The following is a 14,844-nucleotide window of genomic DNA, read 5'->3' on the forward strand; positions in this document are numbered from 1 at the left end:
TACCACAAAATACCGCGCTAAAACTTTTAGGTCTGTATCGCTCACCCCTACCTTTGATACAGTCGACCAAAAACATGCATCCTTCACCTTTTCCTTCACAATGAAACACATGAAATCCAACGAGAAATCCACCGAGGCTTGTGGTTGTGTCGTGACAAAATGTGAAACTGGAAAGTTCAAGGTTTATTAATGCTTAAGCAAGCAGCTGTAACAACAAACGCTGCTGGACTCCTGAACATTTCTTTAAAGTTGATCCCCATTCAACACTGTGGCATTGTTAGAGGGTCTGGCACACAGCATAAGTTTCACCTGCATTCGGTCACAATGCACAAAGTCTAACAAGCCGAGCAAGGAATCGCGTTACGTCATAGCTGCTATGACGCAAGTCGGTTTCTGTTTAGAAAAAAAAAAAAAAAAAAGTCTCCTGCCTGTGACCGCTTTCATTTTACTACCAGCATAGGCAAAGTTTGGCCTACGTGCAAAAAAATGGGACAGAGGGAATGGATTTGTCATGTACCTGCTGGCGTACAGCGAGGTGCTAGAAGACAAGGGATGTCCTAAAAGTGTAGGCGGCTGCATTCAGCTCAGGTGGCCGAAGTTACATATTCAACTGGAAGGACAAGTCGGCAAGAGCTTTTAGTGATTCATCATCCTTTTTTAAGCAAATCTAGAGAATGAAAAGACAAAAGGATTGCCGAACTTTTCTAAGTCAATGGAAAGAAAAAAGTTTTCTTTCCAGCCTCTTACCACAACTTGCTGAGGTTTCTTCTCTTCCTTAGCAAAATCTGCTAAAGCTTCATCACGGTTCTGTGTTGGGAACAAAAAATAAAACTGAACAGCTAATTCATGTCGCCAAGACATCTTCTTAAAGCTCTGTGTATGATCTACCTTTGTGAATCTGGATGATTGGAGCAAATGTTGGAAGGGCATGATTTGCTCCGGGCCTCCGGGAAGCTTTTTATTGGATCCCCGCTAAGTGCTTCGCCAGGAGACGGAATCGTGTGAGGATATTATGGCTCGCGGCAGACCGTGCCCATCATCTGTATGCAGAGTTCAGCGCACTTCCTGTATCGGAGGGCAAGAAGTGCCACCAAAGGTCGCCTCGGAAACGTCCTTCTGTGACAGCGACAACGGGAGATGGCATTAACAGGCATCTTCGCGTCCGCCTTTTGAATAAAAAAGGTGGCGCCGGTGACCCAAATCAGCAATTCAGCTGTTCTGGAAGCGACGAGAGGAGAAATTCAGCCGATAATGGCGGAGAAAGTGAGAAGTTCAGAGAGAGTTCATGTGCATTTATTTTGTGTATTCGTTCTCTTCTAATTTGGCAGAGCTCGCGCACTGCTACGAGCAACTCAAGCAGGAAGAGACGCAGCTATCTGGAGAGAATATTATTTCACCTATTTCCCTCTATCCAGTGAGTACTGACACAGTCATCATGTAAACACAACGTGCTACATACATGACCTCTGCGTTTCCTCCTATTGCCCACTGGGATAACATAAAAATACATAAAGATGAAGCGCGGACTCCATCCATTACCCAGTAGACAGTGGTTTCAGGCACAGCACAGGACCTAACTAGCTTGCTGTTGTATACTCATGGGCAGGCAGGCTGAATTATGAGGGCTGAGGACATGAGGTCTTCCCAGAATGCTAAACTCTCTCTTTCTCCCCCCCGCTGTGCCCTGCAACCAATCTGACGCCTAATTAATCCTGAAGGTCTTTTGTTCCGCAGAGGGTTTCCTTTTTTCCTCTCTCTTTCCCTCCTCTGCTCTCCATCCATCCTTACCTCCCTTGCTCCCCCTGGGTCTGCCTCGCATCCTTTTCCCTGCCAGCTAGGTTTGTACCCCCGCTACTCTTGTCACATTCACAGACGTACATGCACCTCATTCTGGCCTCATTTAATAAGCCTCCCTCCCCCAGGAGAGGCACAGCGCGGTCCCACAGAGCAGGACACAGGTAGCAGATGTTTCACTTTAACCTCACATATTTTTAAAAAAAGTGTTGGTTGCTACATCCCCCATTGTGTTGGCACAAATTCTTCCTTCTAAAAACATCAATTCATCATCTGTACACACTATTTCTTCCAGGCTCCAGTCTAGGGGGAGGTGGGGTGGGGCTCTGGTGCCAGTGGTCATTGGATGAGAGGCAAGTTGGACCCCAGACAGTTTGTGAGTACATTACAGGGCAACACACACACACACACACACGCACATACACACAACTATACACACACGGGAAGCTGTGTTCTTTGTTCAGTAGTAGTTCCCCTACCTGTAAAAAACAGATGTCACATTGTGGACAGTTTGCAGAAAGTGACAACTCTAAGCTAACGGCTAGTCACAAAACCCAGCAATTTTAGCTAATTTTAGTAAAACAACTTAAATTGTATTAAGTAACATTAAACATCTGTGTTTTCGAAAGGGTATTAAGTTTTTTGGTATTTTGTCAGTCCACTGGTAAAAAAACTTCTAAACAGCCCCAGCATAACGCCTGAAAAATAGCTTGATAAAGCTTGCAGTGTTCACCAGTAACTTTGACATAATTATGTAGACATGATTCGAGTGACAAAAGTACACCAAATCTAGCAATGGTCTCTTCTGAAAATACATACATTTAATATCTACTACTGGCATTGCACTGGTCGGGTATGGACATTTTCAGTTTCGGTGTTTTAGCTTAAATCAGCTACAACTGGTTTCTGTCTGACTATCTGTTAGCATCTTGTCATTCTGAAGACTTTCTCCTTTTTCTACTATCTCTGCCGTGTTGCGTCTCTGTGGTACAGGTAACGAAACTGTTAGCTACTGATAAGAACGTCACAGAACATCACTTTTAACAAGAGCGTTAAACTTCTAATAAACTTTTCTCTGGGCTAAATAACTAGCAAAACCTCCAATATATCTGTGAACCAAGACCCCGGGCAACTATTTCCAAGTTTCTAATTTCCAAATTGCTCAATTTGATTTCTAAGTCCCAACATAGACCTAACAATAATAGACATTAAAATAACGCTTTGTTTGGTTGCTAGTCAGAACACTAGTAGGGTTTGGTCACTTGCTAACAAAGCTAAAAACATTTATTAGCAATTCTAGCTAATGACAATGTGTTTCTCTTTATTTTTTTGCATTCAAAGGCAAAAATAACACACTAGAAAATGCGATGTTGTGATATGTGTCTAACATATTTAATGAAAAACAATCAGAAATGGAAGGACCAATCAAAAAAAGAAATAACCAATAATCTTCTTTGTAGCCCTAATGTTATATTAATTATTAGATCCAAGTAGTTATAATGTGATCTTTATTAGTCATTTAAATGTCCAATAAAGATAGACATTTAAATGACCATCGTTTGATGCAAACACATCAAATAAACTCAATCTTCATCACAGTTTAATGTAATTAGCACAATGGCTAACGCGGTTTGTGAGTCATATGTGACTTTCTCTCTTTCTTTCTCTTTCTTATTCGGCTCTCGGTGACTTGACTCGTTTGTCAAGGTTCTCACATTGGCTGCAGTTTGCTGAGTATTTTACTTAGAAAAATCTCTTATTTTGAAAAATTTCAAACTTTCGCTTCTATTCAACGCCTTTCCAGCAAAGACGCTTCATGCACGTCCGAAGTTCAATAACCTCTATTGTAGCTATTTCAACTAAACCATTAACGCAAGCACCATAAACCAGCCAGCTCTAATACTTCATGATGCAATCATGTTCAGTCATTGGCGGAGGACGCAAGCAACACTGCCCACTGGTGTTGCTTATGCCTGGTTCATACATAGTGGTGAGTTGTTGTAGACAACCAGGAAAACCTGGAGTGGAGTTTTAGCGGTAAGTATTCTATCAATCAAGTTGAATGGATTCTTTCATGAAGCAACAAAAACATCGCTGGGGTAGTTAATATTTTATTTCAAGTGTTGGAGGGTAAATGTGAGAAGAACACACCCATTCACTCATAATTATTGCAATGCTAATGGTCTTAATTAAGTTAAATAAATGCGCATTAATAACTAAGCTATACAAATTCTTTGAAATGCACTTTTAAAGACTTGATTAATGTGAGCATAATATCACTGATAGTAACTATTAGGTTTATTTAAATATGTAATTATAACAGGTCATTCTTTGCCTCATTTGGAAGACAAACTACTGAAGATCTGCTTCATGAAACTCTAGAATCATGCAAAGGTATTCCAGCAAAACAGCCACAGAAAAGCAGCGTGGCTCATTGTTTTATCCCACGCTGAAGCAGGGCACATCAACAGCTGACAACATGTTGCCTCGGCTACAGAACCGAAGAGGAATCCACTCGGGGAAACATCTGCCGAGATTTGGGAAGCCCAAGGGGTCTCAGTGCTCAACCATGAATGAGATTGGTTGGAGTGGGACACAGCCCGGGTTTGTTGTTTTTGCATGTTTATTGGAGGGATTGATGTTTCTGTTTTGAAAAATTGTTGTTTTTGATGTCATTTATAAAAAGTAAACGCAAGAATTTGTGTGTAGGCAAGAAAAAGACATTTTATGTTTCAGCCATATTCACCAGTGGTGTTGCTAGTCCAGCTAGCGTTGATCTTCAAGTCTATCTATGTATTCCCTGGAGAACGGGAAGTCTTACCTTAACTCTGAGAGTTTTAAAATGCTGGGAACATTTTCAAAGCAAACCTGCTCCATGATAGATTTCTAGAGCCCAAAAGGATAATATAGAACAACTTTACTGTAGCATATTTTGCCTTCCTGTTGTGTGCTGAAAGTTCTGCCCTCTCTCTCTCTCTCTCGCAACCTGAAGACAGCATCCTTTTCAAAATAGCTTCTTTTTTAGCTGACTATGAGCTTACTATGGTCAGTAACCACCTCAACACCAATGAGTGTTGCTTCCACAGTGACCCGTTTGTGCTCACATATTCGTTCACCGATTCACTGCTCTGTACCAAAACAACAACAACAACAAAAAAATCTGATGTCGGTTGGTGCATTTCAAATTTTGAGGTAGTATTTAATTTTTTAACTGCGTAAGAACAATTTTCATTTAACCCTTTTTGATCGCCACATTCTTCAAAATGAAAACTAAAAAAAAAAAAAAAACTGTAATCATACTCTGGACAAAACGTGAGCAAATAAATGCTGCAGTAATGATCAGACAGTCAGGACTCGTTACGAGGTCAGTTATGAGTTTGTCATATTTGACTAAGAACTCACGGAAATCCCCCTTTGAACCAGGACTTCTCCTGCTCTTTAATTTATGTTTTGACAGCTGTCTTCTCCATAACAGGGGCCACGGTGGATTAAGACAAATAACCATCAAAAGCAGGTCAAGATAAATTAATCATCCACTGTCACAGAGACCAGTCTAAAATAATCCTACGGTGCCACATCTGTTGATCTCTTCACTGTGTGCGACCCAAGGGGGCGTCACAAACAATCGCGTCCCTCCGTGTTGATGCGCGCCATCGCCGGGTGGCCCGTTCAGAACGTGCGTCGAAGCGGACCGCCGCTGCGAGGTTGGAAGGTCATTTAAAGGCCAGACATCCAGACCCCCTCCCCTCTCTCCTCCTCTTCCTCCCTGCCTGAGAGCCGGAGATAAACCTACAACACGGCAGCCACACAGGACCAATAGTCATGATTTATCTGAAGTCATTTGCTACCTGAACGCCTATGAAATTGTAATGAACTTGATTATGCTTTTAATGAAGTGTGAGAGGTTCTTCAGGAATGATTATAGCCGTGCTTTGGCTCACAGCTTGTGGAGGGAGAAAGGGTGCGGATGGGAGGGAGGGGAGTAATGGAGGAGTGTCATGAAGAATGAAGACTTAGTAGCTGCGACTGTGGATTTTGCAGGACGAGCAGGGGTTGCACACGGCAGCACCGCGTGTCTTTTGGAATAGATTACAGGGGTGTTATAGTGTACGTGCAAGGTGACATGACCCAACCAACCCCACTTCAATTCCTCCGTGCTCAGGGATTTTCCCCCCACAAAGCTGCATGCTGACGCGGTACATTAGACAGAGCGGGCCCGCAGCCTCATGGGTCATATTTTGCATACATATTAGACAGACGAGGATGACTTTAACCTTTCCGTGTCGGGGCTCCTCCCCCCATTCAGGAAAAAAAAATAACAACAACATTATTGTTTGGTGATCTCACATGAAAATCTCCTCTCTCTCTCACTCTCCAGCTTTGCTCTTTTTTTTGAAATACCAAATGATGAGCTAAGTGGCTGATAAAAAAGAAAAAGGGCAGAGTGGTGCTCCAGAAGCAAACAGCTGCTTTATGCTCACATAAAGAGATAGCTTATGAGCGCGCGCCAGGATTTCCCATCTTGGTCGTCGTTTGCGGAGGTCAGAGCTCAGGGTGAGTTTGAAAAACAAAACAAGGCCTGCTGCTGCCACTGCTCTCTGAAAACTGATTTATGGTTCATACAACGGACTCTCACTTTGGGTCATTATTTAGGCTACAAAAAACAGAACTGATCTGAGTGCTGGTGGCATGATTAGATGTACGTCTTACCTACTGTGCCTAAATTCTCCCACATTTTGACAAATTACAACCAGAATTGTTGATGTATTTTATACAGATTTTATGTCTTGAAGCTGAAGGAAAATGAATTGGTTTTTCAATATTTCATGAATAACACTCTGAAAAATCTGGCATACAAACATATTATAGACTCCTCTTTGATTCCACTAAAAACACAGAGTTCAACCAATTACCAAGAGGTGGCACCTGATTAGTCATCAGGGCCACACTGTGTGTATTTTAATTTCAGACAGCATCATGGATAAAGGTCGGTCTTTGGTTCTGGCAAAAAAAAAAAAAACTATAATAGAATCTTGACAACTTAACAGCTAAAACCAATGTTAATAGGTTGTATCCCGTCCGGCAGGAGTCTCGGGGGGCGGGATCTTGCGTGCGTGACATCACATGGCAACGTCTCTATACTTCCTAAACCATTTCCCATCATCTCTGTCTGCGTCTTCAGATGGTGATGGATGCAGATGTTTCATCGCCCTATTTGCACCGCGCCATTTGTAATTATAATCACAGGCGATCCTGTGAGACGCCCGGCCGTATAAAAAGCTGTCACTATTTGTGTATCTGTTGCCATCACTGTCCACATGCTGTGGGTGCAACGCTATCTGCAAGGTCTCCAAAGCTGTTAATCAACTCCTCTCTAATGTGTTGTTCACACCTCCCTCCACTCCTCTCCCTTCCCCTCCCTTCGCCCAAGCTGGTGGATTTCTATCTTAGACAGGGTGCTTGGCCGGGCGATCGCTGTCGCTAATTTGTTGTGGCAATATTAATTAATGATCAGCCTGTCACAGCTGTTTATATTGAGACAGATTAGAGGAGGGAGAGATTAGACAAAGAAAACAATCTGCGAGAGGCTCAGCCGCTGACAGGGGTCACCTTCACGTGTCTGAAATCATATTCAATTTGCCGTGGCGGAGGCAGGGAAATTACTCCACTTGACCGCTCCGTATCCCCTCTCAATAGCTGGTGCTTCGCATTTCAAGATAAGCAAATCGCATCATTTTAACCATAAAGAAACTGACAAACATAAGGCTGCATTTGATCTTTAGTGATGGAGGAATTAACAGAAAGAGACGCTTATTGTCTCATCTGGAGTCTTTCCTCAGTTGTACCGTTTCAGCTCTGCCAGCAACCACGTTTCCTATGTCCAAGGTGGCAGAATTCGGCGTCCCGGCCACTGACGTCCCTATTTTTCTACCAAGCAAACCTGCTGACTTCTCTGCCAACCCACAGTCGCAGTGCCGGCCAAACACTTCGTTGACTTGGCAACACCGTGGCGCGTTGTGAGTTGCGAGTGGAGATTAAGTGGCCAATCAAGGCCCGAACAGTGGGGTAATCATTCCACTTGTTAAAATGGGTGTCAGGATTATTCCAGCGCTTTCTCACTTCATTGCGGGCTTTAATAAAGCAAAGGCATTTACTGCTAACTTTATTGCTGAGGCTTGGACTGAAGGACTGCTCACTAATGACTGATTAATAATAAAGTCAAGCAGGTCTAGAAGCTGACATACCCTTGAGGCTGAGCTTAGTATATGTACAGTAGAGAAAGGGGGCCTAGATTAGAGTAATAGTACTTTGTTTTCTTTTTACTTCCATACCTCAGATACCGCTGCCGATTTGTGGATAAGTTCATTTTCAGTCCGAGAATGACTGGATTGACATCCGAGTGAGGTTTCGTCAGCAGAACTGATCCCGGTTTAATTTCCCCAGATCATAAAAAGGGTCAAACGAAAAACCAGAAAATCAAAAGCCTTCGCTTGTAGATAAATACGTCCTTAATGCCAAGCAAACTGCAGTCCAACGCTTCGCTTCTGCTCCGGTTGTTAAAGCTAATTCCCAGAGACACGAGAGTAGGAGGACGAAACTATAGCCTGAAATTACTGCAGCAGAGTCTTTTGCTAGCGTGCTTGTATGCTTGTCTCGTCAATCCCTCTTGCTCCTCTCTTTAGTATGGATGTGATACCAGGAGGAAGTGAGAATAAAACTCTGTGCAGTTGCGCTGCATCTAAATATTTCACTGTTGGAACAGATACTAGTTGCAATCCTTCAAGTTCAACTGAGTCCATGTTAGACTTCTGGAAAACGCCCCTTTTGTATGGACAAATCTCTAGAATATTGTTCTCTAAGAAGAAATGCCGCCCTCATTACTGGTATTGAATGGCCGCAATATTCTCCTTCTAACCAATACGACATGGGATTTTGTCTGAGAAAGTTGGCAAACTAATGAGGATGAATGTGTTAAGCTTGACTTCCTGTCATATGTAGGTTCCTGAAGTGAGGAGGAAAGTGCCAATAAAGAGTTCTTATCAGGCTAATTGAAAACATAAGCATTAATAAGCATCCGCCGTTTTTAAAGGGGCACTATTAAGTGTTTTCTAGGCAAATACTGGCATTTTATAGCACAATCAAGTAACTGACTTAATAGCTAAACAATGCTCTATAGGTCAAATATGACTCAAGAGAAATTTAACTTTGTAATTCGAAGCCTTAAAATTGGGCCTCTGACTCTCTAAAAACTCTTGCTCTTTCTGAAACTCCACCCTCAGTAAGTCATCTCAATATGGCTCCCCTTTTAACATTTTAACTACTTTTTTATGAGTGTTGCACTGAGAAGTAGCTTATATAATGAACTCAGCAGATGAACATTTCCAGCAGGTGTTTACTAATTGCTGCTGGCTAGTCTGAAGGAGCTGAGTAGAAGAGTTGCGGGGGAGAACTGCTCTGTGTGACGGTCGCAGCTCTGAGGAGGGGCTTAGTCCTTGAAGGTGGTGCTGGACCACAAAGAGCACATAACACCAGTTTTAAAGTCTCTCCACTGGCTCCCTGTCGCTCAAAGAATAGACTTTAAAATACTGCTGTTAGTTTATAAACCACTGAATGGTTTAGCACCACAATACATTAAAGATCTGCTGCTGTTGTATCAACCTTCCAGACCTCTCAGGTCTTCTGGTTCTGGTTCTGGTTCTGGTCTGCTCTGCGTCCCCAGAACCAGAACCAAACGAGGAGAAGTGGCATTTAGCATCTATGCACCAAAAATCTGGAACAAACTTCCAGAAAACTGTAAAACAGCTGAAACACTGACTTCCTTTAAATCTCAACTAAAAACCCACTTGTTTAGAGTTGTATTTGAAACGTAATCAATTACAAATTTATTGACGGAATCTGACTTGATGTTGTGTTTTTATCGTTGATTCTATGTTGCATTGTGTTTTTGTGTTTGATTTGATGTGAAGCACTTTGAAATGCCTTGCTGCTGAAATGTGCTATACAAATAAAGTTTGATGGAAAGAGGCGTTTTGGATACCTGAATGGTTGCCATGGGAGATGAATTAATTTCACAAATGTGTGAAAGCGTCAAAGCAATGCTTCAGGTATATTATAACATGATGCAAAGATCACAAAAGTTGATTTTTCATAATACTGCCTCTTTAATGCAACACAAAACTCTCAGCAGAATGTTGGACAAAATGTCAACAACTTTAACCATCGGGTTGGAGCCTGTGGCTTTCACATTGTTTTTCACATTTTCACACGTGCAGCTCATGGCGTATGACTGGCACCGAGCGGCTCTCCCATAGACTTCTGACATCTTAATTGTTGTTGCTTTTTAAGGCAGAACCCTTTTCTGCCGCCTTGAGAAGTCCTGCCAGCGTTCGCCGTGTTGAACATTTTCACCAGCACGGCTTCATTGTGCAACAGGTAGCGCTGCGGGGAATTCGGAGGAAAGAGAACAGTCTGAGCTGGCACGCAGAAGCTGGCATGACACCACACCGTTTGAACTACCCCCAGGCTACATCTGGCAGCCGCCCCCGAACTCCGCATCGCATCTGCGGGGTAGTCAGCCGCTATCCGCGCGATCGGTGCCTGGCGTCAGGACTGACTCACATGCGAGTGTGCTGTGTTAACTGGGCGGCTTTGCTTTGACATTGTACATCTCCCCCTACCACCACCCCTACGCCTCGTTCGTCCACACACGCATAAATATTATATGGATTATGTATGTCATCCCCCCCCCCAATCCCCCCTCTCCCCCAAAAATGTTTTCTGGAGGCTGGCAGACAGCACGCTTGACTTTCAAGAAATTCCACAAGCGACTGCTCTCTGGAACTAAACGGGTGCAGCAAATCCTTTTAAAATCCTTTTAGACACCATGGCAGTCAGGGGGAAAAAGAAGAAGTTTCTCCCAGGCAAACATGTGCAGGTCTGTTGGGTTGATGTTTTGCTCTGGGGAAGGACACCCTCGCCAGTTTATTTCTGCGAGGCTCAAAGAGAACGCTAATTCAACACGCACTCAGCAGGGTGCAGGGGGTGGGGGGTGCGCAGAGAAAGCAAAGGCTTCGAGGGAAGACACAAGGGTGAGGACACTTTGGATGTGAACAGCTTCATTTTCCAATTCGAGACCCTTGAGAGGCAGGTGGCTTACACATCCTTGCATAAAATAAGACAGAAAGGAGAATTTAAAAAGGGTTGCTATCGGTTGTCAGCATGCGCACGAACTGGACGGGGTTGATAATTTCCTGTCCGTGCAAACACATGAAGAAGAATTAAATCTGTCGAATTAAACACCTCAAGAGATTTGGTTTCCCAGCTACAAGAAGCTACGAGAAAGTTGGACTTGCTGTCAACAAAGGGCAAGGAAATCCAAGAACCATCTCTTTTGTTTCTTCAATTTTTCCAAGTTTTCTCCCCCCCCCAAAATCCTCTAGTTTCCTTGCTCTGATTGCTACTTAAATATTTGACTTAAATATAAATGAGCAGGGGATTGGTCTCAGTGGTCTGTTTGTCGACTTGCTCTTTGCTTTTCGATTTCCTTTGGGCTACGGAATTGAATTAATGTTTGTAGACACTGTGATGCCACACACGAGAAAACAGGAGATTTTGCAAAATTACAAAACCTTCCCAATTACAGCTCGGCAAACACATACGGCAGCGGGAAAAAAAAGCAAAACAAAATAAAGAAAAAAACACCCAAAATCTCATTTGGGTTGTTATGGAGATTTCTCGTGTGTCAGAGGCACTGGGATAATGATTAGCTCCATTTACATGCTATTCTATTAAAACAGACTGACAAATAGATGTTGTTTACTCAATATCTGATCCTACACAATGAAAAGAGGACAAATTTGTAACCAGACAAATCCCTGCTTGCTCACTCATATATCTCTATCTGTCCTGCGGTGATTTCCTCCTCCAGTCCGCTATCTCTAGCTTCAATCTCATTTCTAGCTTAATTACTCTTTGGAAGGTGTTTGAGAGTTTGCCGCATGCCTGCTGTTTTGGTCATTACGGGTCACTGTAGGACAGAGTGGCTTGCCAAAGAAGCTTAGCGGAACCCGGGCATTTGGGACGTGACTTCACTCACCTGGGGTAAATGAGGACAACTCTTCCTGCTGGTTTTGAGGCCCGCCCTCCCTTCGGGGGCTGTCCTGATGTCGAATAGGGCTTGAAGAGCGCACTGGGCCGCCTGCGTCTTGGCAAGTTTCTTGCTGCGACCGCAGCCCTCGAATATCCGCCCGTCCACGCGCACCGCCATCACGAAGCTCCGCGGCCGCCTCCCCTCGGCTCGTTCCGACAGACAGGCGTAGCGGAGGCCCGGCCGGAGCTCGTTGAGCAACGCCACGGGACTCTTCGGCGCCTCGGGCTCCGGGACGATCCCTCCGAGCCTCTGCTGGGCCTGCACCATGAGGTCCAACGTGTGGCGGAGCAGCCGTCCGTGCCTCAGCAGCTCGCTCGACAGCAGATCGCTCTCGCTCGACGGGTCGCAGAGCGCGAGGCCGTCAGAGCACGGCGACGCCTCAAACTCCTTAAAGAGCGTTTCGGGGAAGTCGGCCTGGTCGGACGTGAAGTCCGCCGAGGGGTTGGAGATGTTTCCCATGGCCAGGTGGGCCTGGGGCGCGTTGGGGAACTGGACGAAGGATTTGAGAGCCAGTTCGGCGGCCCTCATCTTTGCTTTCTTCTTTGTGGGTCCGGTACCTTCAAAGGTAAGTCCGTTAACCTCCACGGCAATGGAGAAGACGGGAGCGTGGACGGGGCCAGTCTGGGACACCATGCGGTACTGCAGCCCCGGCCGAAGCTCGTTCAGCTGCACTAAGGCGTTCTTTGGAGCCTCAGACCAGGAGAGTTTCTTATAGATGAGTCGGAGCTGACACAGGCGCCCGTTGTTGTCTTCCTCCAGTGGCCGTTTCCTCTTCAGGCCAGAGCCGGCCCCTCTCGACGACTCCGAGCAGAAAAGCGACTGGCATTCTCCGGAGCCGATGGAGAGCTCCTCCAAGTTCCCGACGTTGCGGTTTTCCTTCACCTCCGCGCTGCTCGTGCCTGCAGTGCCAACCGGAAGAAGAAAAAACAAAACAAAACAGAAACCATTTTAAAGGAAGAGATGGAAAATACTGAAGAAAAAAAAAAAAACTATATGAAAAGAAAGCAATCATTACCTTGGAACACTCTCATTTATCCTGGCTGAACAAAAATGAATCAAGGAAAATCTCTCAAGGCAGATTGAGCCACTTGATACACAATGAAATGGTAATGAACACATCTACAATCAACACCCGCAGCCGAGCCCACTTCATACCACAGGGCTCTGTTATATTTAAGTATTTTAAAACCCAAATACAAATCCCTCTGAAATGGTGATGTTATCTGCCAAATCATCCTGTAATCTGCCTCCAAATTGGTTTGGAATCTGAGTCGGGGAGAAGGAAACATTGGTCCCCGCGGCCCTCGCAGAGCATCAATCCTATTTGTAATGGGGAGGGGAGGAAAAGGTGGGGGTGTGTGTGAGTGCTAAGACTTTCCAAGAAAAAAGGGTTTGGAGCCTGCTTTATTTCACACTGCTATCCTCTGCGAGAGCAAAAGCCTGAAACAGCTGCGATACGCTCTTCAACCGTCGTTACGGAGAAGTGGCGGCGTGTATTGGCTTTCTGATGGCAAACGAACAAAAACAGGGCGTTCAGAGGAATTTCAACAGTGGGATGGGAGTCACTTACTGGTGAGGCAGATTGTAGCTCAAGATGAGCGTGCAGGCAGGCAGGCGAGGCATCTGATTTGATGACTTATTCATCGGGAACACTCAGATTTAACATTTATTAGCTCACTTTTAAAAGACCCATTTGTAATCAAAGAGCTCATTTCTCCCGCCTGCCTCCCAAAATAGTTAATTATGCAGGTGACAGATTTCAGTTCCACACTCGGTCTGCCAATGAGAGACGGAGAAGGTGTGCAGCGGCTTACTTAAACTGTCCTCGTCCTCCGTGCTGCTGGTCCCAGGGCTTATGTACTTGAAGGGAGCGATCAATGCCGACAGCATACCGACTTTCTCTGGAGGAGAGACAAGAGACACGCAGAGTCAACACGAGGGTAGGGGTAGAGCTGTTTTGATGTTTTTATCGATTAAAGCCAGGGATCGTTGTCGGCCCCGAGTCGACAACGAGGCAGAGATGACGCCTGCATGGGAGGAGGGGTGCGCTCCAGAGGCCGTCCCCCGTTAAACCTACACTGGAAGGTAACGCTGAAATCAGAGCCAAATACAAACCGTTTGCTCTATTAATAGAAATACCCTGCATTTTAATTTCCTCCAAAGATGCTGCTACTTTTTTCTTTTTTTTGCATTTTGTAAGGCTTGTTGTGCAAAAGACAGACACACTTGGTCTTGACATTTAATCATTGTGCATTATAAACAGAAACCGTCATACAAAACGCAGTAGAGATATTATCCACAATATAAATGGAGCTCCTCTTTAAAGTAGCTGATTTAACCTGGTAAAGTATGTTTATTCTGATAGCAGGATTAGCTGATATGAAGGTCAATGCTATTAGCTTGGCAAGATTTCAGACTCTTATTTTGATGGAATAACAGGAAGTGGTTCCTGGGTTGTCCTGTGCTATTTACAGGGGTCAACCGATAAGTGAGCTAACTAACAGGAAAACTAAAAATGAGCTCCACCACCTTCCTTCCAGTGCTGCTAAACATGCTGCAAAAGCTCACCTCTCCTGGTCAAAAACATCCAATCAGAGCCAGGAGGAAGTTCTTAGTGCTGTCAATCAATAAATATTCGGTATTCTGCTTAATGTGCTAATTGCTGAATGTGCTAAATTACAATTACAGGAAAACCTTAAATATGTTGTTATTGGTGGCTATGCTAACTAGCCTTACCATTGGTAGCAGGGTATGTTGTGGTGAACCAGCTGTACCCTAGCAAAGAGCAAATGGGAGAGGCTGAGAAGAAGTGTGACTGACAGCACTAAAACCCGCCTCCTGGCTCTGATTGGTTGTTTCTGACTGAGTGGTGTATTTCTGTGGAGAGCTCATTTTTTTCA

At 44.4% G+C, this 14,844-nt stretch overlaps 1 protein-coding gene across 4 annotated transcripts in view; it reads right to left on the minus strand.

Moving 5' to 3' along the window:
- adarb2 (adenosine deaminase RNA specific B2 (inactive)) overlaps positions 1 to 14,844 on the minus strand; it is a 201,072-nt gene that overhangs the window by 66,825 nt on the left and 119,403 nt on the right. For 3 of the 4 annotated variants that reach the window (XM_044104750.1, XM_044104749.1, XM_044104753.1), the window contains exons 2-3: positions 13,759 to 13,845; positions 11,891 to 12,843 (exon numbers count right to left, since the gene is read on the minus strand). In XM_044104750.1, the coding sequence (XP_043960685.1) occupies positions 11,891 to 12,843; positions 13,759 to 13,845 (1,040 nt within the window). Of the gene's footprint in view, positions 1 to 11,890; positions 12,844 to 13,758; positions 13,846 to 14,680; positions 14,700 to 14,844 lie in introns of those variants that run through there. The other variant, XM_044104752.1, reaches the window with a different exon arrangement.

Source organism: Gambusia affinis, linkage group LG21 (assembly GCF_019740435.1).
Source record: "Gambusia affinis linkage group LG21, SWU_Gaff_1.0, whole genome shotgun sequence".
NCBI lineage: Eukaryota > Metazoa > Chordata > Actinopteri > Cyprinodontiformes > Poeciliidae > Gambusia > Gambusia affinis.